A 25939-nucleotide genomic window follows, 5' to 3' on the forward strand; every position below is an offset into this window, starting at 1 on the left:
CATTGATTGAAAGTCCCCAGTTCTAGTGGAGCATATTCCTTACTTATTGTAAAAAGACTTGACCAAGTCCTTCAACATGGGGAACATGGGGAAGGAGGGAGCATGGAAGGCATGGGATGGGACCCAACGTCAACCCTCTTCGCTGGCCTCATGCCAAGCAGAACAGGCAGCTCTTCTTGCTAGTTTCTCCGTCAGCTGGTGAAGCTCAAAGCATCTTTTCTTGATTTGGAAAGCTGCCCTAGGATGAAATTGGACAGCCCAGCCTGGGAAAGAACAGGAGGCTGCTGGCAAAAATGGCAGCCCCGTGTTGACTCCTCCCTCTCCCTTGAAACGTGGAAAAAATTACATTACCTTCATCATTTTTGTGTGTTTCCTTGACCTTCATATTGCATTGTTTCATTGATGCACCTAATGTGGAGAGAAGAGGGACCAACACACGGCTGCCATTTTCAGCAGCTGTCCATTTTTTTTGCCTCATCTAGTCAGGGCAGTCTCCAGAGCTGGGAGAGCTCTTAGGAAAGTGCCCTCTGGTGAGGTCCCCACCTACACCAGTGGGCCCCCTCTTGTGGTATGCAGTGGCAGGAAGAAGCACTCAGTTGTACTCAAGGTAGCACTAAGTAAGTAGTTCCATCAGTAAAAGAATTTCTGCTTGTGCAACAAAACTCCCTTCGCCGTGAACCCCCTAAATCTATTCTAGGGTATTCTAGACCTCCGGAGCAGATCTGGTGCATGTAGGAGAGAGAAGAAAAGTCCTGTTGAACTAGTGGTTACCCTTGCACTGAGAGGACGGATTAGTTGAATAACTCCTAGTGCTTTCTTCTGCACTGAGTGGCTTGGAGTCGTATTATAATTTCCCATAATACCCAAGGAGCAATGCTTCATTGAGGGCATGGTGAGAAATCAAAATGGTGGCTCCCAGACCCAGTCATCCAGTACTGCCTGCACAGCTGTTTTTTGTTGTTATTGTTTGTTTTTAAAGGGGGAAGCAGGGCAGGCATTGTTGATGGACCCTCCTAGAGTATTGGGCCATACATCTTTGGGCAGGGGTAGCCAAAATGGTGCCCTCCAGATATTGTTGGACTACAACTCCCAACAGCCCCAACCAGCACGGGAAATGGGCAGGGCTGATGGAAGTTGTAGTCCTACAACATCTAGAAGGCCTCACATTGGCTCCCCCTGCCTTAGGGTGATCAATGTAACACTCAGCCTTTTGTCTTATTGGCTCAAAGTCCACCAGATGAAAAACTAAAGACGACCAAAGCTATGCCTGATAAAACAATCACTAGAGAAAAACACTTTACTTAATAAATCCTGATTCCACATTGTTGTTTAGTTCTGTCCAAAAATGTGGGTTTTCCCTAACCTGATGCCTTCCAGGACTACAATGCCCATCATCCCAGACCATTGGTCATACTGCCCAGGGCTGATGCGAGTTGGACTCCAAAACATCTGGAGGGCACCAGGATTGGGGAACACTGCTTTAAATTAATTTCTGGAGCATAAATTGAAGTGCTGCTAAATTCCAAACCCAAAAATAGAATTCAAGATTAAGAAATCCAGGGAAAATTCAATTCCGTTCCTTTCCTTACTTCCTCTGCCTTCTTTTTTTCATATATCTATTTATCTGAATTGTAAGCCTGCAAACAGGGTTTTGTCACAGTCATTATATTGTACAGTGCCTTGTTTTTTTAAAGTGCTTAATAAATCATAAAATATTATATTATTTATTCTAGCAAGTTTTCTCATTTCTACTTCACACACACACACACACCGTAACTCCATCTTGATGAGCCAGTAACTTTGGAAAGCTTTTACAGTGTTGCAGATGATGCTACCTGAAGTATTGGGGAGCCAATAGAGAAATGTGGACAGGGAAAACTGTGTGTGCAAGTGAGTGTGTGTATAAATGCCAAAACAGGGCAGAGGGAACAACTGAAGTAAAACAGCTAGAGTTGTATGTGACTGTGCAGTTTGGGATTTTGCACATATCACTCAAATTCATTCACTCATGGAAACGTTACTCAAAGCAAGGCTTCGATATCCAACTTTTAAGCACTTAATGTTTGCACATGTAACCTGGGCTTTAAGAGCTAGAAGGATTCCTAGTTGCAGTGCCTCCTTAACTGCATTACATCTTACTGCAGAAAAGATTATTCTGTCAGGTTTGATGTGCACAGGCCAACCCCTTTGCAGTTCACAACAAGAGATTCTGAAGCTTGGTTCTAGAACCTCACTGGCCGTGGGTCTGTAGGTTAGATCACCACAATGTGGTTTATGTTAACCGCCCAGAGAGCTATTGCTAGTCGGGCGGTATATAAGTTTAATAAATAAATAAATAAATAAATAAATAAAACTACAACAGAATACAGCAACTGGATTATTGACAGATGTTCATAATCTAGATCAGCCTTTCCCAACCAGTGTGCCTCCAGATGTTGTTGGACCACAACTCCCATCAGCCTCAGCCAGCATTGCCAATGGTTGAAGCTGATGGGAGTTGTGGTCCAACAACATCTGGAGGCACACTGGTCGGGAAAGGCTGATCTAGATTGTAAATCATTGGCGATGAAACAACTGCAGTAGCCTCCAGTTTGTTTCTGGGCATAAGTAATAACTTTGACCTCTAAAGCCCTAAGAGTATGTGAAAGACAGCTTTCGTCTATGTCAGGTGTGGGGAACCTTTGTCCCTCACGATGTTGCAAAACTATAACTCCCATCCGCCCTAGCAAACATGGCCAATGGCCAGGGATGATGGGAGCTGTAGTTCAGCAGCATCTCAAGGGCCAAAGGTTTCCCACACACGGTCTATGTGAATCTGTCTTTCTGTTAAGGTTATATTCTGAAACTCTTCTCCAAATGCCTCCACCTTCAGTTCCGCTGTGGAGACCTGTTTATGGAAGACCCTCCCCATGGATGTTCATCGGGAACTTTCTTTGTTAATGTCCAAGGCTGCCTTCCCCAACCTAGTGTCCTACAGATGTTTTGGACCCCAAAACCCATCAGCCTCAGCTAGTATGGCAAGTAACCAGAAATGATGGGACCCATAGAAATATCCTATGTGTCAGAGCATTTGGTGGAGTTGGGTGACAGTAGTTATAGATAGTGCTTTGCATTTTCTCAACTGTAAACAGTTGCTTTTTGGTCTTTGTGACTGTGATTACTTGATACTTTATCAATACAGTATGGATTTTCTATTAATTTGTATTGACCTTGTATTGGTGTGGCTGTAAAAGAAAAAAGTAAGCCACCTTGCATATTTACGTAACTCGAAAGGTGGGGTTTAAATAAATAAATAAATGTTAATCACCTTTAATTTTCATGCCACTTTTCAACCAATGGTCAAATACAAAAAAATTGAAATAAATAATTAAAACAGCACAATAAAATTACAAACAAAAGCTGTCCCATCATTGAGAACTTGCACATTTTCCAACTAAGGAGATCTGTTTTGAATGAAACTTGGGCTTGAGGTGGTAGACTCGTGTCAGGGCTGTACCACATCAGACTGCAGGTGGGAGCTCGCATGACCAAATGCTAGCAGTTCCTGCACATTGAAAACTAGCGTGCCAGCTAGTTGTATGAAAGAGCATTCAATCACATGAAATCCCACCTGCAATCTGAAGTGATACAGGCCAGACCACAGGTTGGCCACCTTAATGAGGACAGGAAGCACAAGGCACTCACACATACTTTTCCACAATGTCAATCACAATGGCTCTAAGAAACACTACAATTCTTTAACCCTTCCTGCTCTCAAGCCCAACCGATCTCACATGTACATTTGTCTACACACAGTATATTCTCATATTATCTTTAGAACTTTAAGTAAGGCTCATAAAAATACGTTACTGCTGCTTATCGTGCATCCTAGTTATTTGTGTTGAAATGCACTGTTGATCCACAGCACATTCAGAATCACAGCCAGACACAATCTACTGCAGTGGCTCTTCACCTGGGGTGCATGCACCAAAGGGGGGGGAGACACTTTTTCTAGGGGTGTGAGGCTTTGTTCAAGAGATTTTAAAAATTCATTTAATATTAGCTAAGTTAGGCTAAAACACACATTAAAAGTAAATTAAAATAAAATAAAAAATGAACTGTATTTTTTCAGGGGGTGCGAGAACATATTTTGGAAATCCAAGGGGTGCTGGCAGTGGAAAAAGTTAAGAACCACTGATCTACTGGGAACGTCTCCTGTGCAAACTTGCATAGCAAGGAATACAAGACATTTTGGGCACGTCCCAGAAAGCATGATAGATTTTCATACCTCTTTGTTTCTACGGACTATGCCAAGGATGGGGGATTTGTGGCCCTTCAGATCTTGCTGGACTGCAACTCCCATCATGAACCTTGATCAATGACCCTTGATCATTGGCCATGCTGACTGGGGCTGATGGGAACTGGAGTTCGACAACACCTTGAGTGCCATAGTTTCCCTATCCCTGGAGTATGCATGGGTGATGTTTCCAGTGCTTTGCGGTCTTAAAAGAACACAGCTTTCTCTAACCTTAATGCATACGTCATTAAATCAATGATTCTCAATGACATTCTCCAGCTAAACAATGATCAGTTATTAGCATTTCAGATTCTAAAATAATGTATTAAAAATAAAACAAAAAAAAGTGCTAGCAGATATTGAACAGCTTGTATTCCCAAGGAACAGAGGGTGGGAAGGGATGAAAGCTCCGTGAGAAAATGAAAGCTGCTAATCTGTTTTCCAAGTGAAACATTTGAGGTGATTGCTCTAACCTGGGGCACAGTACATTCTCTCTATGGCATCGTTGTCACAGGAATCTTCAACCTCACACCACCTGCTAAAATACGTTAGCTGAATGTGTCCTAAAAACAAAACGACAGGAGAAATCAAAACATTTTTCCCTTCCATTTTCTGCAGAAGTGAACTGTAATTACTCCTTTTGTAGCTAAAAACAGTATCATTAAGAATAATGGCATCATTAAGTACTAGAAGCTATTACTGGGGGTGAATTTGCTGCATTGATAATGAAGCTCTAGACAGGAAATGAAGATACTAATTACAAGATAAAACGCCTACTCAGTTAATTGGAAGCAACAGTGAATAAAAAGAAATGCATTTGCAGAAGTTCCTGACCTCGATCATTCAATAAGATGTTGTTTGGGTTCAAATCACGGCACACAATTCCTTCTCGATGCAAGGCATCAAGGGCTACAACCATTTCAGCTGCCCATCTCTGAACGCAGCCCTCAGGGAGGTAAAACCTGGAGGTTAGCGCTAATTTCTCATCAAGGTCCTGAAAAATTTGATGTATTTCATTCTCTCCTCTGCCCTTCGCACCCAACTCTTTGCTTTCTGCTTTGTGCAACAAAGCAAGGGCTGTTCCCTCTTTACTTGAGTCTTCAGCGTGATCAGAAAACAGCAGCACAGCTTCACCGTCCAGATCTAAGCTGCATTCTTTAGCACACGCTTGCGTGTTAGTAGTTATCAACATTTCTTCTATGCTAAACGTGTTTAATGATGAACCTGCTGCTGCTCCAAGACCTTGAAAGAGAGTCCGATCCCCAGAACCAGCTGGGTCACTAGGAGCCATATGCAATGTCCTGATAGTTTCCTGAGTGTCATTGGATCCCACCGAATGATCTACGTTCGGCTCCAGCCCTCTGCATTGCTCTGCACTATTATTCAATTGCAAGACATCAGGGGTTTCCAAAAGTTTGCTTTCCAAAATGTCGCCATTCTGCTCCGTCAGCGTTGTTGGCCCATCTACTGGGGTTTCTTTCGTTTGCTCCATAATGCCTGGCAAGTTGACCAAAAGGTCAGGTCTTCCTTCATCAACACTATTTACATCATCAAAAGCGACATCCTTAAAAGAGATCACTGGCACAGAGTCGTTGGAACCCCTGCTGACAGTATCCTGAGATACGGGGCCCAGTTTGGTTTCTATGGCATCAAGGCTTTTATCCTGATCTGGCATGGACAAAAACTGTTTTAAAGACTCAGATTTTAAGCTATAAAGTTTGTCTCCAAAATCAAGTCCCAGAAGTTCACTGGCACTGTCTTTACTGTCAATTCGAAAGAATTCCATGGGGCTGTTCTTGGATTTACTTAGTGATTCCGATATTCTAGTAGGACTAGCTATTTCTTGATCAGCATCATCAGCAAAAACCTTTACTTCCTGAGATGTGAATGGGGATCCCAAGTTCCCACTGGTAGGCCCATCATGTGCCTGGACACCTTCTTGCTCTTTGGTAATAAGAACACCATTGTCTGCTTTCAGGATAGGCTCCTCATTTAATGATCCAGGGTCAACTTTTTCTTGACCATATTCATTGCATAGTGTTTGATAACTTGTAGTGCATTCTTCCTCCGAACTGGACCCAGAATCAATCCATTTGGGAGAACTTTCCTGGCCATCTTCCTGATTACTACTGCCATCTTGAGAACTCTGAGTGAGACTGGTCTTCAGCGGTAAAACCTTCAGCATGTTGTCACCATTGCTTCCTCTGGAGTCAATGCTACTGCCAATCTCTTGAGGACTAGGGGTTGCCTGATGCAAATGTAATTTTGTAGAACTAGATCTTCTGGATTTGGGGGCTTCAAAGCTTTCTTTGGGGCTCCTGTTCAAGAACTTACTGATGTAAGACCACAGTTTTCCTCCTGCAACATATAAAGGAAAGTAATTGGAATTAGTTGTGTTTTATTTGGCAACTTCATGCAAACATACAAGTCAGGAAATCATATACTTGCCTTGGTTTCTAAAAGTGAGGTTAAGAGGTTAACAACCCTAGGTTGTTGTAACCATGGTTAAGGATGGTCGGATGGAATGCTTAACTATAGTAAGAGAGAAAAGGTTGAATTTCCTTATGAAAGATGTTATGAAGATGGAAGATACTATCCACCAGTCTGCTTCTGATCCTCTAACCCTGCTAATGACAAATTAGCTATCTGCACTGAGCCTTTTTTCCAAGCACTTCCCATCTCTAGTCTTGCACATAAGCCACTGTTGATAGGTGACCATCATCTCAGTTAGGCCTACCTTATTTGCTTTAAATGGGCATCAATTGGCTTTAAGTTGAACCCAAAATGGAAGACTACACTCCAGGAAACATATTATTGCCAGTTGACCACAATTTTAAATTTTATTTATTTATTTATTATACACATTTGTATACCACTTAGATATAAAGTCTCATAAAACCATCTAAACTCTCTCTCTCTCACTCTCTCCCCCTCTCTGCAATACAATCAGGCAGTGATGCATAAATGCTTTCTAACTGGGTCACACTTCAGAGAAAGTTTTGTGAATAGGAATGTTTTAAGTCATCATATAAATTTCAGTATTTTTTAATAAATATTTTTATTAATTTTCAATTATTCAGCCAATACCATGCATTTACTTCTCAAAATATTGTTGCTGATCACTTATGATTTTAAGGAAGACATATAATTAAATATAAATACATCCAATTTCTATAAATCAGTAAAAAGCCATTATATCTTTTTCGATATATTAACATATTCATTTTCTTTTCCTTTTACAGGTTCTAATTATTACAAACTGAAGAATTAGAAGGAACCGCCCTTCCCGTCTGGATCTCCAACACAATCAATAAACATTTTTTCATATTTTGTAAAATCGGTCTCATTTCAGTTGTCCTCTAGTAAGTTTTTTTGTTAATTTTTCCATCACTGCTATATTCCATATTCTCTGCTACCATTCATTCATGTCTGCTCCTTTAAAATTCTTCCAATACTGCGCTATCACCCCTTGTGCAGAGCTCAACAAATGAGTAATCAAAATCTTAGACATTAAATCCTTCTGTGGGCCACAGAACGTATTTAATAAAGATAAGCCTAATTCTGGTTATCTTCTGTTTAGTCATCTTAGAAACCTCTTGAAAAATATTCTCCCAAAATCCGTGAATCTCTTTGCAGTCCCACCACATGTGTTGGTATGTTCTCACCATTTTACACCCCTTCCAACACATGGGGGAACTGCCATGTGCTATTTTTAATGGCATTTCTCTCACACTGGTGGAGGCTGTTCTATATGGTAGCTTCTCCCAAATATACCTCCATCCACATTGGGGGCCATCACTGCCTCTTGTAGGAGCAAATTCCATAGTTTAATGATGTGCTGCATGAAGACGGATTTTCTTTTGTCTGTCCTGAATCTTGCAGCATTTATAACTCCATGAAGGTTTTCAAGTTCTTAAATTCTTATGAACATTTTATGATGCTACCTTCTACCAACTCAAAACCAGGTCAGACTATTAATCCACCTTGTCCAGTACCATCTATTCTGGCTGGTCTCAGGTAGAGGCCTTTCCCATCACTTGCTCCCTAATCCTTCTAAATGGAGTTGCTGGGACTTCTGCATACAAAGCATGTGCTCCATCAGTGATCTATGCTCCATCCTTTAAGTATTCACACCCAACAGGAGCAACGCTTAAGTCTGTATGACTGCATTTGCTTTAACTGTTTTCTATGGTCTCTCTCTTCCCCCTTTGTTTTGTTACGTTGTTTATCCCTCCCCCTACCACCACCACCTAAATTTAGATTTTAAACTGTTGGGGGAAAAGGACCTGTATTTTGCTCTATAAAGTGCCACATTTACTGATGCTGCTTTATAAATAATCGGCATCCTCATAAATACAATTCTAAGCTCTTAATTTCAAATGCTTTCTGAAACCTGTTATTACTCTGATCAATGCACTCCCAATAGTTTGAGAAAAACACTATGCAACTGCTTTTAGAAGTTGATAGTGAAAATGAAGGAAAACCCCGTTTTATATGTTGATGCACACCTTGGTACAACCCATGACAAACAGGTAAATATGTCCTCATGTATGCATTAATATTTTAATAACATCAAAGTGGAAATATGTAAAGAATTTTGTTTTCAATAGCTGTGTTGGGAAAAACAGAATCAATGATTTTATTCCTCCCCCCCCCTTCAAAATCCCCAATCTAGGTCATAGAGGAGCAATATTTCCTTCTGGGTATATAATTATGTCTTCATGAATGACACACTAATAATCTTGTACTGCAATGGATAAGATCAATTAAACGCATTAGCCAAAGTCAATACACTATTGGCCATCCATTACATGTAATATTTTTGGGGAGGAGAGATCAGTCAATGCAAAGGAGTTTCCGTAAGTCTTGCCTCTTATTGGCTGAATGCTAAAGCAGTTAGGAAAGGGCCAAAGGCAGAGCACATACGCATGCACAAGTCTCTGGCATCTCCAATCTAGTAGCTGTTTTGCACGTCAACACTTGAATGACTATGTAGCCCCTCTCCAGTCATTCTCCCTTCATGCAATTATAACTGTATGAGGGAAAGAGTGAGGTCATGTTCATTGGCCCTGCCTGCCCATTGTGTCCCCGCTCTCCATTATCCATGCAATGAAGAGGGATAGCCTGAAGCAGAGCCCCTACTCTATATGTGTAGGCTCCCCATGTGATTCAGAATCCTGATGCCACAGACCATCCCACCCAGTGCATGGTTGTCAGAGGTCGGCAGGGGATATGATGGCCGGGTGGAGACAGCAAACATGGCTGCACTCTTGCCCTCATGCAATTGTAAGCACATGAGACAAGACTATAGGGGGACTGTGGCATCAACATATGTTGTGCACTTGTCAAAAAGATCTCTCTTGCTTTCAAACAGGGTATATACAAATATGGGTTATGCAAATATGGGTTGAGAAAGAAGGCAGGGGTGGGTTTCTGGTGACCAAGAAGGGGTATGCAGCATCAGAGGAGAGAAAAGTTATTATTGTTATTATTATATTATTATCTTTATTTTTACCCCGCTCTTTTTCCAAGGACTGGAACTCAAGGCAGCGTCCAAATACAAAAATACATATAACTTACAAGCATACAAAAAAAGTTGAGAAGATAGAGAGCAAAGCATTACACAAGTGACATAAGGACTCTAATAGAAAATATCAGAGGCACACATCAGGGAAGGACTGTAGCTCAGTGGTAGAGCATCTGACTTGTATGCAGAAGGTCCCAGGTTCAATCCCCGGCATCTCCAAGTAGGGCTGGGAGAGACTCCTGCTTGAAAGCCTGGAGAGCTACTGCTAGTTAGTGTAGACAATACTGAGGCCAGTGACCCATCTAGTCAAGCATCCTGCTCTCACAGTGGCCAATCAGATGCCCATGGAAAGCCCCACAAACAGGCCCTGAGTGCAAGAGCACTCTCCCCTCCTGCGGTTTCCAGCAACAGGTATTAAAACAAATGCTTGTCTGTTTTCTGTCCGTGGAGCAAAAAGTATGGTTGGCAGTCCATCTGACTCTCAAGGCAGTAGACTGGAAAGACATAAAGCTACTGTAGCACTGTCCTGTGACAGTAGTTGCATCTGCTAACAGGAAACATCTTCATTTTGAAGTTTCTTGAGCCCTTTCCAAATTGATATGAACTCCAGCTTGTTTATGCTTAAAAAGATTTGACATTTTCCAACAGCCACTTAAACTCCGATATCCATCAAAGCCCTCCCCACTCCTGCCCCCCCTCAGACAGTTTTTGAAGCATCTGTTTCAACCATTTCTGGCACTGATACTGCTAAGTAGTAGTGAGGCCTCAGATTGGCTTTCCATCACATTACATCTTGCCAAGTGCTTTGTGACAAAGCTAACAGATACTTTATGGATGTTCTCGCCTCTAACAAGATGTTTAATACATCGTGACCAAGAGGTGGGGGGGGGGAGAGAGAGAGAAGGTTCTACTAGATTGATCTATGATATTTGGATACAACTAAGAGAAAAAACATTCTCATTGTTGCTCTGTATAGCCTGGAGTCCGATTTCCAGAATCCAACATAAGATTTCTAAAACATAACTGAATGGATGCATTCTGCAATTAAGGCCCCATCTGCACTATACTTTCAAAGCAGTATCATGCCACTTTCATGGCTTTCCCCAAAGAATCCTGGGAACTGTCATTTGTTAAGGCTGCTGAGAGTTGTTGGGAGGTCCCTATTTCCCTCACAGAGCTGCATGTCCCAGAGTTCCCTGGGAAGACAGATTGATTGTTAAACCACTTTGGGAATTGTAGCTCTGTGAACCTCATCTATAACCAGTCATCTTGCGAGACCCAAGAACACAAAGCCCACACCATTTCTGTCTTCTCTGGATTCAGCTTCAATTTGTTGGCCCACATCCAACCCATTACTGCCTCCAGGCACCACCTCACCTGATAGTGATGGCACAGAGCACTGTTCTTCAACCTTGGGTCCCCAGATGTCATCGGACTACAACTCCCCATCAACCCCAGCCAGCTTAGCCAATGGCCAAGGATGATGTGAGCTGTAGTCCAACAACATCTGAGGACCCAAGTTTGAAGAACAGTGGTATAAATAGCCTACTGATGACATCTTGCTCCAAATCTTTTGATGACATCTGCCAGTGGCTTCATACAAGGAGCATTGGAGACAAGACTGAACTCTGCAAGCCCCCACAAGACTGTCTTAGAAGTAACCCTGGAGGGAAGAGCAAAACCACCATAACATAGTGCTTCCTGAACTGAACTCACATAGCCACTCCAGGAGGATACCATGATTGATGGTATCAAAAGCCACTGAGAGGTGAAGGAGGATCCCACCAAAGGTCATAAACCAGGGTGACCAAGGCAGTTTCAGTATCAAACCCAGGCATGAAGCAGACTGAAGGAGGTCTTGATAATCCATTTTTCAAAGCAGGCCACCACCTCTGGAACATGTTGCCCAAAAAGTGGATATTAGAGACTGGGTGACATGGGCCCATTGTTTCAGGTACACGGAGTGCCTATAATGCATGTGGTGCATGGGGATAAGTTCCCCATCCCTGGAATAAGGGCGATTCCTTCCATTGGTATGGGTAAAAACAGAAGACTCCTCTGCCCCCATCCCCAGCATCTTCCTATAAAGTGAGAGGCAATCATGAAATTATTTTCCTATTTTCTCCTAGCGTATGTGGTATCATGAACCACATCCATGTATTTTTAGGAGATCTCGGCATGTGTGAAGGAGACTAATATTGTGTGGATGTACTACAGCACAGACCCTATGTCTGCATATACCTGTGTCTTCAGCCCTTATTTTGCCCTACACCTATCTGCACTCTAGAGGGGGCCAAATAGTAGCTGAATGGGTGCTAAATTGTACCATGACCCAATGAGAAATGGTAGCACAGGCCACCAACTGAGATGTGCAGCAATTTCTAATACAGGTGCCGGACCAGACAGAAGGTATGATCCAAGTTCTTAATATTCTCAACTCCACAAATGCAGATAAATGTTTTCCGATCATTTGTTGTGTTTCATAGATGAGAGAGAGAGAGAGAGAGAGAGAGAGAGAGAGAGAGAGAGAGAGAGAGAGAGAGAGAGAGAGAGAGAGAGCAACACATCTTAGCAGCACTATAATTTATAGGCTGAAACAAAAGGGGTAATTAAATGTTAGAAATATTTAAATCCATGTGTTATTTGGGTAGGGGAAATCAATAAATAATTATTCTATGCCACCTGTTCCCTAAACATACTAGCAATTTCCTAAAGACACTAAAGGCAGACCTCTGCTGTGCTGCTTTCAACTCCTATGCAATGCTACTGGCTTGTTTATCACCCCCCCCACACACACACACACTTTTTCTTACAGCTAGATCAGTTACTGTGTAACTGTAGAAACTCAACGAAAGCTTGCTTTACAAAAATAAAATTAAAAGCAGCAGTGATTATTTTTCTATGGATACTATATATATTAACTATCAGTAGTGTAGTGGCAAATTCAGAAGTGCAGGGTCCCTTCACGATAGTCATAGTCATGCCCCCCCTTTTTTGCTGTGGGTTGAGAATTAGATCCTTATTAATGCCTTCTCCCACAACAGATGCCCCTAGGAGCCAATAAGCATGAAAGGGGAGAGTATTAGCTACTGAAGAGAGCTTTCTCAGTGGTTGACTCACCTCTTTTCACTCTGATTGGCTCCAAATTCTTCCAAGCTACACAGGAAGTGAATTGGACTGTGAAAGACCAATCCAAATTGTACTTGCATTTTGACAAATGTGTAGGGCAGTCCAATATCTCAGAGAGGAGGTCAGGTCTCCTGCTCCCCTGGTGCATTCACTATAGCTGCCCAATTTCCCTGCTTTTTAAAGTTTGGTAGAAATATCTGTGGGCTATAGGCATGTTCTTAAACAACAAGGTTTTTTGCCACTTAGTGAATTTCTCTGCTTTTTAATCTGGGAGGTAAGAAATGAGATCCTGTTCAAGTTTGCTGAGAATGGATTGATCATTTGAATGCTTATTAAGTTCAGTGAGATTTACTCCCGTGCAATCAGGATAAGTGAAACTAACTACAGGGGATGGAGGAGAGGAGGAGGAAGGGAGGGAGGAGAGGAAGGGCAGAGGGAAGATCGGAGCAGGCAGGAAGGGCAGAGGGGAGAGGAAGGACAAGTTTGATCATTTGCATATTTATTGAGTTCAGTGCGATTTACTCCCATGCAATCATGCTTAGGATAGGTAAGACTGACTGGGGGGGGAGGAGGGAGGGCTGGAGTGGGCAGGGAAGGAGGAAGAGGGGAGGGAAGGAGGAAGAGGGGAGGGAAGGAGGAAGAGGGGAGGGGAGGAGGAAGGGAGAGAAGAGGGGAAGGAGGGGAAAGGCAAGTCTGATCATTTACATGTTTATTGAGTTCAAAGGGATTTACTCCTATGCAATCATGGTTAGGATAGGTAAAACTGACCATGGGGGAGGAGGAGGGGGAAGAGTGGACTGGAGGGGGGCAAAGGAAGGGGGAGGGCAGGTTTGATCATTTGCATGCTTATAAAGTTCAATGGTATTTACTCCTGTGCAATCATGCTTAAAATAGGTAAAACTGCCCATGGGGAGGAGGAAGCAGAAGGGGGGATTGGAAGGGTATGGGGATGGGGAGGGAGGGGCAAGGGAAGGGTGAGGGAAGGGGCAAGAGGGAGGAGATAGGAGGGAGGAGAAGGGAGGATGGGTTTGATCATTTGCATACTTTTTGAGTTCAATGGGATTTATTTCTGTGCAATCATGTGTGAAAATGGAAATGGACTGCCTTCAACTCGATCCCAACTTATGGCGACCTTATGAATAGGGTTGGCACAGCAAACAGTATTCAGAGGAGGTTTTACCATTGCCTTCCTCTGAGGCTGAGAGGCAGTAACTGGCCCAAGGTCACCCAGTGAGCTTCATGGCTGTGTGGGGATTCAGGCCCTGGTCTCCCAGGTCGTAGTCCAATATTGACCCGGGGAAGGGGCAGGGAGGGCAGAAGGAGGGGGAGGGGATGAGATTGGGTGGGTGGGCACTGGGCAGAGGGAAAGACCCTTTCCTTTCAAAAAGGAAAACATTGTGAACAGTATCATTGCTTTTCAGCATGGCACATGTAGCCTCCCACCCAAATTTAAACCAAAGCTGGCCCTGGCCACATCCATACCAGGCCTTTATTTCTCTTTAGACAGTCATGGCTTCTCTCAAAGAACCCTGGGAAGTGTATTTAGTGAAGGGTGCTGAGAGTTGCTAGGAGACGCCCTATTCCCCTCACAGACCTTCAATCAGAGTGGCTGACTGTTAAACCAGTCTGGCCACTGGAGCTCTGTCAATGGAACAGGAGTCTCCTTTCAGCACCCTTCACAAACTACACTTCCCAGGATTCTCTGGGTGTCGGAAGGCAGAGCTGGGGTCCCAATCCCGGGGAGCTGGATCCCGGAGAGTTGGGAGAAGAGTATTCGGATGGATGGCAGAGGGAAGGGGGAGGAACTTCCCCCCTTTGGAGCAAAGACGAAACAGAGGAACTGCCAGTGATAAGGTCGCTTAGCAACGGGGAGCCTGAGCCCTCCCTGGACATTCTCACGCCTCCCCCTCTTTCAGGCTCAGAGCAAGAGGGGAAAGAGGGAGGGCTGCTCACAGCCGAAAAGCGGGGAGGCAGTTTACCATCAGCCCCTCCCCTATCCCCCATCCTGGAATCGGAAACTTCAGAAGAGGAGGGGGTGATGCTTCCCCCCTCACCGCGCACACGCAGACAGCTGAAAAGACAGGAGAGAAGGGGGGGAAGGCGGGCAGTACCTGAGGGGCAGTTAAGGAGGAGCGAAAGATTGCGCGCCCGTTTGGCCCCTTCTTAAAGAACAGGCGGGAAGAAGTCCCTTGCTCTATCAACTTTCTCCCAATGCCGCAGGACCTGTATCCCTGTATTGATTCATGAGAAAACGCAGCCTTTGTTTGGACATTACCCTAATAAAACACGAATTAACTACAATCGTTGGTCTGGTTCCTGAGTCACATCCTGGGCCTGACAGCTTGACAGAGCCACCTAAATCACCCTCAACGCTCTCTTCACTTGACTGGGACAAGATGTCAAAGGGAGCAGCGGGGGGGACGAACCCCACTTCTGAGACGGAAGAAGTGGAACTCCTGAGGACTAAGGTAGCTGATTTGCAGACGGATGTTCAAGCCCTGCTAGCAGCAGTCAAGGCGCTGAAGACGGATAATCAAACCTTGAAGGCCACGATAGACCAGATGCAAACAGCCCCTCCAGCTGCCGTAGTAAAGGTTCCCATTGGATTGCCCCCAAAATACGTGGGACAAAGTGATCAGTTGGCAACCTTCGTGGCTCAATGTGAGTTATATCTGGATGTCAGGCACACGGAATTTCCAGACGATGGGGCTAAAGTAGCTTTCGTGATTAGCCTCCTGGAGGGAGAAGCTGCAAAATGGGTGACTCCGTATCTCGTGAGAAAGGATACTGTCTTAGGAAGGTACAGAGGATTTATACAGGAGATGACCGAGATGTTTCAAGACCCACAAAGGGCTGAAACAGTAGCGCGGCAACTAGGCGCTCTGAAGCAAGCTAAAGGGACTGTTTCCGAGTACACTAACGCTTTTAAAATTCTGTCCCAGGAAACTGGTTACAATGACGCCGCCCTGATGTTTATGTACCGGAGTGGATTAAATGCTGAAATCCTGGATGAGTTGGCCAGGACCTCCCCCCCCGCTGACCTACCAGGGCTCATCCGGCTATGCCTACAGATAGATCACCGGATGGAAGGAAGGGGCCTGGAAAGGAAGCAGGAGGTCCCGAGATACTCAGCCTCGGCATCCCGCAACAAGACCCTTCCCACTACAGGGATGGCAGGTAATGCAACTGACGGACAGGGAGGGGCTAGGCCAAGACTGTCGGAAGAAGAAAAGGAAAGACGACGCCGGGAACGTTTATGCTTTTATTGTTCAAAGCCGGGCCATGTGGCCAGAGACTGTGGACTGAAAGGGGGGAAAGCCGAGCCGTCGGGAAACTAGAACACCCAGTCCACGTGCAGGCCGGTGGACTGGGGGCAGCGTTGTATAAAGGCCCCCCAACGATCCAACCTCCCTCAAAGAGGGTGTTGGTCTTGCCTATTCGGATTACAACTTCCAGAGGAGTGGTGTTTAATTCCACTGCCTTAATTGACAGTGGAGCCTCCACAAATTTTATTGATGCAAAGTTAGTCAATTGTCATGGAATTTCCCGGTGGAAACTGGACGCTCCCCTAGCTGTGGAGACTATCGATGGGAGACCCCTGAAGTCAGGAGGGGTGACACAAGCCACGGAGGAAGTGAAACTTCAAATCCCTGGGCACGAAGAGTTCATTTCGCTATACGTGTCAGATCTCTCGAACTTTGAGGTGATTCTGGGAATGCCCTGGCTAGCAAAGCATGAACCCAAAATAAGTTGGAAGGAGGCGGTGGTGTGGTTCACCTCACAGTATTGCCAGGAGAACTGTCAACCTGAAGGAATCAAGAACACCTTAGCGGGGGCAGTGCAAGAGATCGAGCAAGTGACCCTGCCGCCAAAGTATGAAGAATTCAAAGATGTGTTTGATGAAAAAGAGACAGAGACTTTACCCCCCCACCGCCCTTACGACTGTGCGATTGATCTAGTGCCAGGAGCCAGCATCCCATCAGGGAGAATCTACTCTCTCACAGAGAATGAGAGGGAGGCCCTGAAGGAATTCCTGGATAAAAACCTGAGGCGAGGATTCATACGCCCCTCACAATCCCCTGCTGGAGCGCCACTATTGTTTGTGAAAAAGAAGGGGGGGGGACTCAGACCCTGTAACGACTATCGCGCATTGAACCAGATCACCATCCCCAACAGCTACCCGCTGCCCCTGATCTCAGAGTTGCTGGACCGACTGTGCTCTGCAAAAATCTTCACGAAGTTGGATTTGAGAGGAGCGTACAATCTGATCAGAATGAAGGAGGGAGATGAATGGAAAACAGGATTCTTGACCGCTTACGGACAGTATGAATACCTGGTCATGCCGTTCGGGCTTTGTGGAAGTCCAGGAATTTTTCAAAAATTCATGAACGACGTGTTTAGAGACTTGTTGGACACGTATGTAATCTGTTACTTAGATGATATCCTGGTGTTCTCAAAGAACCAGGAAGACCACGACCAGCATGTGAAGACGGTGTTGAAGAGACTGAGAGAAAATCACCTGTATGCTAAATTAGAGAAATGTGGATTGGACCTCAAGTCTCTAGACTTCCTTGGATATCGAATCTCAGCGGAAGGCGTGGAGTTGGACCCAGGGAAAGTAAGCTGCATATTGGACTGGGGCCAACCTGTCACCAAAAAGGATGTACAACGGTTTTTGGGGTTTGCCAATTATTACAGAAAGTTCATTCCAGGGTTTTCCAAATTAACAGCTCCTCTGACTGACTGTTTAAGGGGGAAGAAGAAGTTTCAATGGACAGAGAACGCCACCGAGGCCTTTGAGGAGCTGAAGAGAAGGTTTGCTACTGAGCCCATTTTGCGCTTTGCTGATCCGAACCGCCCTTTCGTAGTGGAAGCAGATGCTTCAGATTTTGCCATCGGGGGGGGGTCCTGCTACAATTAGACCAAGAAGGGAAGGAGCTGCACCCCTGTGCGTACTTGTCTCAGAAGTTAAAGCCTGCAGAGAAGAACTACACAGTTTGGGAGAAGGAGCTGCTGGCCATCAAGGACTCTTTTGAAAACTGGAGACAATACCTAGAGGGGACCTCTCATCGAATTGAAGTGCGCTCCGACCACAAGAATCTTGAAAGCCTCCAAACAGCCAGAAAGCTGAACCAGAGACAGATAAGATGGTCCCAGTTCTTCACTAGGTTTAACTTCCAGATTACTTACCATGCCCAAGCCAAAAACCAGAGAGCGGATGCCTTATCCAGACAGCCACAATACAAAGAAAGTGAATCCGAGGACCAGCCTCAGTACGTAATCCCGCCAGAGAAATTAACGTTGGGAGTATGCCAGCCTTCATGGGAAGAGGAACTCAAAATGGCACAACAAGAAGATGCAGACATGCTAAAATATCAGCAGGAGACGGGACAAGGTCAAGACTCAGAAGTAACCTTTCACTGGAGAAATGGACTGTTATGGTTCAAAACCGCCAGATATGTGCCAGAAGGGGAATTAAGGCTCAGAATCCTACGCCAGTGTCATGATTCCATCACAGCGGGACACTTTGGGATTTACAAGACCATTCAGAACGTGGCCAAGGACTTCTGGTGGCCTAAAATGCGTCGGGATATTGAGAGTTATGTAAAGTCCTGCTCTGTCTGTCTGCGGACAAAAACACAAACAGGGATACCAGCAGGACTGTTACAACCGTTGCCTGTCCCACACGAACCCTGGAAGGACCTCTCCATGGATTTTATAACTGATCTACCCAAGTCCCAAGGAATGACAGCCATCTTAGTAGTGGTGGATCTACTTACCAAAATGGCACACTTTCTTCCTTGTGCAGGGGCCTTAGAGGCTAAAGAAACGGCCAAGTTATTCATCAAAGAAGTCTACCGGCTGCATGGATTGCCAAACAGCATAGTCTCAGACCGAGGAACTCAGTTCACAGCCAAATTTTGGAGAGCAATGTGGAAACAGTTGCAGACGGAATTAAAACTCTCCTCCGCCCATCACCCCCAGACAGATGGGCAGACGGAACGCCGTTTTGGAAAGATATTTACGAAGTTATGTGTCCTATCAACAGACTGACTGGGTATCATATTTGCATTTTGCAGAGTTCGCCTACAACAATTCTCTGCACTCCAGCACTCAACAAACCCCGTTCTTCACTAATTATGGATTCCATCCTAAAGTCTTTCCAAGCAGCTCAGAAGGAATGCTGGTACCGGCAGCTGAGAACTTCCTTAAGGAATTGCAAGCGGCGCAACAGACACTGAAACAGCAGTTAAACGAAGCCAAAACGGAGTACAAGCGAGTTGCTGACCTGCACAGGAAGGAGCCCCCCCCCTTCAACCGGGAGACCAGGTATGGCTGTCCACCCGCTTCCTCCAGATGCCGGGCAAATGTAGAAAATTACAAGACAAGAGAGTGGGTCCTTTCGAAATAGAAACTCAAATCAATCCCGTGGCGTACCGACTGAAGCTGCCTGACACGTTTAAAATACATCCTGTGTTCCATCGATCCCTCTTAACGAAAGCTGCCCCTCCCAGTGAGTTACGGCCGGAGGAACCTCCCGGAGCTCCACTCCTGGTAAATGAGCAGCTTGAGTTTGAAGTTGAGGAGATCTTAGATTCCAGGATCAGACGCCACAAGCTGCAGTACTTGATTCACTGGAAAGGCTATGGGGTGGCTGACAGATCATGGGAAGATGCAGCTGATGTGCATGCTCCAGAATTGGTAAAACTTTTCCATCAACGTTTTCCCCACCGTCCCGAGCCAGACAAGGGGAGGGGGGCACAGCCTGGGAGGGGGGATGGTGTCGGAAGGCAGAGCTGGGGTCCCAATCCCGGGGAGCTGGATCCCGGAGAGTTGGGAGAAGAGTATTCGGATGGATGGCAGAGGGAAGGGGGAGGAACTTCCCCCCTTTGGAGCAAAGATGAAACAGAGGAACTGCCAGTGATAAGGTCGCTTAGCAACGGGGAGCCTGAGCCCTCCCTGGACATTCTCACGCCTCCCCCTCTTTCAGGCTCAGAGCAAGAGGGGGAAGAGGGAGGGCTGCTCACAGCCGAAAAGCGGGGAGGCAGTTTACCATCAGCCCCTCCCCTATCCACCATCCTGGAATCGGAAACTTCAGAAGAGGAGGGGGTGATGCTTCCCCCCTCACCGCGCACACGCAGACAACTGAAAAGACAGGAGAGAAGGGGGGGAAGGCGGGCAGTACCTGAGGGGCAGTTAAGGAGGAGCGAAAGATTGCGCGCCCGTTTGGCCCCTTCTTAAAGAACAGGCGGGAAGAAGTCCCTTGCTCTGTCAACTTTCTCCCAATGCCGCAGGACCTGTATCCCTGTATTGATTCATGAGAAAACGCAGTCTTTGTTTGGACATTACCCTAATAAAACACGAATTAACTACAATCGTTGGTCTGGTTCCTGAGTCACATCCTGGGCCTGACACTGGGGGAAGCCATGACTGTCTCACGTGGAATCAAAGTCTGGTGTGGGTGTGGCGCTCTGATTAGCCAAGTCAAGCAGCTGTGAGTCTGGCTTTTAGAACACTGACAGTTGGTTCTTACTGAGCATGCCCGACACTTTCTGAGTTTAAGCCAAAATTTCTTAAATTAATTAAAAAACAGCCAGGCATTTTTTTAACTTTTAAACTGCAGAGGATGGAGGTCAGAGTATGGGGAAAGGTCAGTAATAGGATTACAGGTACTCTGTGAACATGGATGATTTTTAATGAATTTCAACGGATTATGAGAACTCCGACAGAAAAAAGTCCAAAAGGGCTCTGGGTTTTTTCTCTCTCTTTTTAGACTTTGAACTCCCGATTCTCTCTTACTGTTTTGTGTATCGTCATGAAAATTGACAGGGTTGTTAAGCAAGCGTTTCTGAGTTCAGGACTATAAGTTTTGTAAGGTTTTGTTTTGAAATGAGCTTATGTGAAGCATCAGAATGGCATGGGGGGATTGGTCTGTGACAACTACCGACCGGTTGCAAATACCCCCTTTTTAGGGAAGATGATTGAGAGGGTTGTGGCGCAGCAACTGCAAGTACTTTTGGATGAAACAGATTATCTTGACCATCCCAGTCTGGGTTCAGGCCTGGTTATGGGACTAAATCGGCCTTGGTCACCCTGATGGATGACCTTTATCGGGAGAAGAACAGGGGGTGCGCGGCCCTGTTACTCTTACTTGATCCCTCAACGGCTTTTGATACCATTAGCCATGGTATCCTTTTGGGCAGACTTGGTGAGATGGCTATTGGAGGCACTGTTTTACAGTGGTTCTGATCCTATCTCCAAGGTCACTCTCAGAGAATAGCATTGGGTGACTGTCTTTCGGCCCCCTGGCAGTTGCGCTGTGGGGTGCTGCAGGGTACCATCTTGTCCCCCATGCTGTTTAACATCTATATGAAGCCCTTGGGAGCAGTCATCAGGAGATTTGGGGCAAGGAGTCAGCAGTATGCTGACGATGCCCAGCTCTATTTCTTCATAACATCTGAATCGGGAGAGGCCGTGCAAGCCCTGGACCGCTGCTTGGACTCGGTGGTGGGCTGGATGAGGGCCAATAAACTGAGCCTGATTCTTAGCAACACGGAGGCGCTGTGGGTTGGTGGTTCCTGAGTTTGGATAATTGGTCAGATGCCTGCTTTGGATGGGGTCATACTCCCTCTGAAAGAGCAGGTCCATAGTCTGGGGGTACTCCTGGATCCATCTTTGTCGCTAGAGGCCCAGGTGACCTCCATGGCTAGGAATGCCTTTTACCAGCTTGCGCTGATAAGACAGTGCAGCCGTTTCTGGACCATGATAGCATGACCACTGTTGTCCACACACTGGTAACTTCCAGGGTAGATTACTGTAATGCGCTCTATGTGGGGCTGCCCTTGAGATTGGTCCAGAAGCTGCAGCTGGTGCAAAATGCAGCAGCGAGACTGCTCACTGGGGCAGCGTATTGTCAACATGTCACTCCGCTGCTGAAAGAATTGCACTGGCTGCCCATTTCCTACCGGGCCAAGTTCAGGGTTCTAGTTTTGGTGTACAAAGCCCTACATAGCTCGGGACCAGGATATCTGAAAGACCGTCTTACCCCTTATATAACCAGTTGATCACTGCGCTCTGCAGGTGAGGGCCTCTTGCAGATTCCATCTTATCAAGAGGTTCGTTCTGCACAATATAGGAAACGGACCTTTAGTGTGGTGACACCTACCCTGTGGAATTCCCTCCCCTTAAATATTAGGCAGGCGCCATCTGTTATCTTTTTGTCGCCTTTTGAAGACTTTCCTCTTTCAACAAGCCTTTTAAGTTGAGACCTATCCCAATCTGTGTCTGTGTTAGAATTGCTTTTAATATGTTTTCTTTAATAATACGTTTTTAACCGTTTTTTTTTAAAAAAAGTTTTTAAAGCTTGTTTTTTTTAAATGTTTTTAACGTTGTTTTGTTTTAATGTATTTTAAGGTCTTTTTATGATGTTTTAAAGTGTTTTTAGCGTTTCTGTTTGCTGCCCTTGGCTCCTGCTGGGAGGAAGGGCAGGGTATAAATCAAATAATAAATAAATAAATGGGGGGTATTTTCAATTTAACATTGCGGAATGTGAAAAATCCACTCTCGTGGCTGTATAATTTAAAGAGGTCCACATAAGAAGGCACCATCTTCTTGTGTACTTAGAGCTGGGCTTGTGGTTTTGAGCACCACTGCTTTGAGAGGCAGCTGCTGACATTGCAACACATTGCTGTATTAGTCCCAGGCTATGGTCCCAGGCTATATGGGACATATTAGTCCCAGGCTATGGTTCCAGGCTGTATGGGACATATTGGTCCCAGGCAGAGCTTGGAAAAGTTACTTTTTTGAACTACAACTCCCATCAGCCCCAGCCAGCACCGCTGGCTGGGGCTGATGGGAGTTGTAGTTCAAAAAAGTAACTTTTCCAAGCTCTGGTCCCAGGCTATGGTCTGAAGGCACATGAGGCTAGCACCCTGCTGAAGCTAAGCAAGGTCAGGTCTGGTCAGTGCCTGGATGGGAGACCGCCTGCGAACCATATGTAAGCCGCCTTGGGTTTCTATGATGAAAAGAAAGGTGGGGTATACATGTAATAAATAAATTAATAATAATAAATATTGGAAAGCAATCAGAAGTTATACAGTCGTTACGTTATTAAAAATAATAACCGAATCTTGATACAATTTTCTGAATCAGCTTTCATTACAGCAGAACAGGGACTTGCTCCATCTCAGGACGCATCAAAGCATGACAAGGGTGCAGCATTGTTTCATATTACAATTTTTTTACAATAATTTTTATTCAAATTATCATAAAACATACAAAACAAAATCATAAAACATTCAAAGACAAAAAACAAAAGAAAACAAAAATGATTAAACAAAAAAATAAAATGTTGACTTCCCATTTGTCGCAGATCAAATCAGTTATAGGTCTACAATATATAACAATCCTGTCTCTTAAATTATATTATAAAATCACTTTCCTCCAGTAGTTATCTTAATTAATCATCAAATCTCATAAACATTACTTTATTCTTTCCACAAAAAGTCAAAGAGAGGTTTCAATTCTTTAATATATCTATCCATTTTTCTCCAAATAAACATGTCGATTAATCCATCTCGTTAATAATAATAATCTTATTGTCATAACCATAATCCAAATAAACATATCGATTAATCCATCTCATCAAAATCTGTTAAGTCCAATAATTTCAATAGCCATTATTCCATTATCCATATTAATTCCATCTTCCATCTTCAATAGTCCTGTTAAGTCCAGTAATTTCAGTGTCCAATCTTCCATTATCAGTATTCCATAATAATCTTGCTGTCATAGCCATAGTCATATAATAAGAGTCTGATGGGAATTTCCTCTATCCCAAATATTTTCTTGCCATCGATTCTGAATAAGTTGCTGAAATATTGTTGTAAAGTCATATCTCTGTTCTTCTTTTTTACAAAATGCACTGGCTCATCTCTTGAGAGTTTTTCCATTGTCACATGGCTGCAGTTAATTCCCTAGATTTTCTCTATATCAAGCTCCATCACGTCATTCCAGTCCAGAAGATTATCCAAGCCATTGATAACTTTATCTCTAATATCTTCATTAATTTCTTCAGAGATAACGTTAAATTCCAAACAGTAGATTTTATTTCTAATATCCATAAACTCCAGATCTTTTTCCAATTCCACATTTGTTCCAATCTCCAGGGCTTGTATCTTCCCTTTATTTTTTCTTTTCTCATCTCTGATCTCATTCTCCTCTCTCACAGGATCCCCTATTTCTTTAAGCTCCTGCGTCATTTTGCTCAGTTCAATTTTCAGCTCCTTACTGCCCTGTCGCAGGGTTTGTTTCGTTATCTCAATCTCATCCATTATTTTCTGAAACATAATTACTTCCAGATTCTCAGCCACTTTCTTGATTGCCATTTTTAAAACCACGAAAACAAAACAAAACAAAAATAAAGAAGAACCACTTCTTATTTCAGCAACAATTGGGTTAATATTCCAGGCTTGATGACATCACAGTATAAACAGAGCAGCCTGCCTTATCTCTCTATGTTCAAGAATACAAAACAAATTTAGTTCCCAGCATCAAAACAGTTAGTGGCGTCGTGAAGAAGCAGATTCGTCAAAATAAAATAGACCAAAAAGAGAATAGTCCCAGACAATATAATGTTCCTCGGAATAGAAATCCCTCTTCTGTTTATATCTTTAGAATGCACTTCCAGGACAGCTTTTTGCAATAGAAACAGAGATAAGCTGTTAATTTCGTGAATAACAGAGAAGAGTTATAGCTCACCCAGAAGTTCTTTAAAGCTGATTCATTTGACAAATCTCTTTTTGCTGCAACAATTTAAACCAAGTAAAAACAAGAATAGAAAGAAGGGTGCTTGCCTGTTAGTCCGTTTTCTCTTTGAAGAAAAGATAAACGTGTCGCATTAATCAGATAGAGCTTGTTCGGAAGTCCGTCCGGCATTGCTGGCTGGACCTTTTCTCATAAATTAATGAAATCCAGTCCTCCCAACAAAAACAGGCTTTTGAGGTTGATCTCTACGTTTCTCCCTGCCCGGGAGAAATTTCATCAGTCAAAAAAAAAATGTTCTGACTGATTTATATCTGAATAAGCTTCTTCTGAGGCGGGAGCCCGTCTCAAAAGCAGGCACAAGCGAAGTCACCCTTCCCGGAAGTCCTAACCACTGCCTTCAGTCTCATATGCTCTTTATAACTTTGATTATGGCAATTGTTGTGGCACCTACCATGTGGAATGCTTTCTTGGTTGACATCAGGCAGGCACTAGGGATGTGCTAGAATTCCACCCAATTCAGATTTGGTATTGAATAGTCCATTAATTTGTTTATTCGCTATAGTTGCGGATTGGATTTTTATGCAGTGATTTTCCGCAGCTATTTTCGGAAATGATTTTTTTTAAAAAAATCTAAATCTAAAATATTGATAATATAGATATTTTATCGCTATTTTCTTCAGTTTATCACTATTTCCTTTAGTTTAACATTAAAAATATTGATATTAATATCAATTGAGACTAGGGTTTGAATCCCCACACAGCCATGAAGCTCACTGGGTGACCTTGGGCCAGTCACTGCCTCTCAGAAGGCAATGGTAAAAACCCCTCTGAATACCGCTTACCATGAAAACCCTATTTCATAGGGTCGCCATAAATCAGGATCGACTTGAAGGCAATCCATTTCCATTTTTCTGAGGGGTAAAAACAGATCAGTAAAACCAGTGACTTGCGGACAAAGAACAAACTCGGATCGATAATAGCCTGTGAGGTTGATGGAATGCTTTCTAACTGGCACAGGCCAACAGATCCCATTCCTAGCAGGCACCAACTGTGGGGTGTTTCCACCGCCACCTGAAGTTGCATTTGTTTCCCAAGGCTTTCCCTGACTGCTAGGACCAGTTCCTGATGTCTTGGTTACGGCGGAGCCATTTGTAATGGATTTTCAAATGATCTCTACGTTTCTCCCTGCCCGGGAGAAATTTCATCAGTCAAAAAAAAAAATGTTCCGACTGATTTATATC

The 25939-nt window shown here is 44.2% G+C and overlaps 1 protein-coding gene and 1 non-coding gene across 5 annotated transcripts in view; one reads left to right on the forward strand and one right to left on the reverse strand.

Annotated features, from left to right (window-relative positions):
- RPS6KC1 (ribosomal protein S6 kinase C1) overlaps positions 1 to 25939 on the reverse strand; it is a 149805-nt gene that overhangs the window by 20384 nt on the left and 103482 nt on the right. For all 4 annotated transcript variants that reach the window (XM_061625231.1, XM_061625230.1, XM_061625229.1 and 1 more), the window contains 2 exons: positions 5111 to 6634; positions 4750 to 4839 (listed from right to left, as the gene is read on the reverse strand). In XM_061625231.1, the coding sequence (XP_061481215.1) occupies positions 4750 to 4839; positions 5111 to 6634 (1614 nt within the window). The remainder of the gene's footprint in view (positions 1 to 4749; positions 4840 to 5110; positions 6635 to 25939) is intronic.
- Positions 9948 to 10022, forward strand: TRNAT-UGU (transfer RNA threonine (anticodon UGU)). Its single transcript has one exon. It is a non-coding gene; the product is annotated as a tRNA-Thr (tRNA).

The sequence above is a fragment of the Rhineura floridana genome, chromosome 4, assembly GCF_030035675.1.
Source record: "Rhineura floridana isolate rRhiFlo1 chromosome 4, rRhiFlo1.hap2, whole genome shotgun sequence".
Classification (NCBI taxonomy): Eukaryota; Metazoa; Chordata; class Lepidosauria; order Squamata; family Rhineuridae; genus Rhineura; species Rhineura floridana.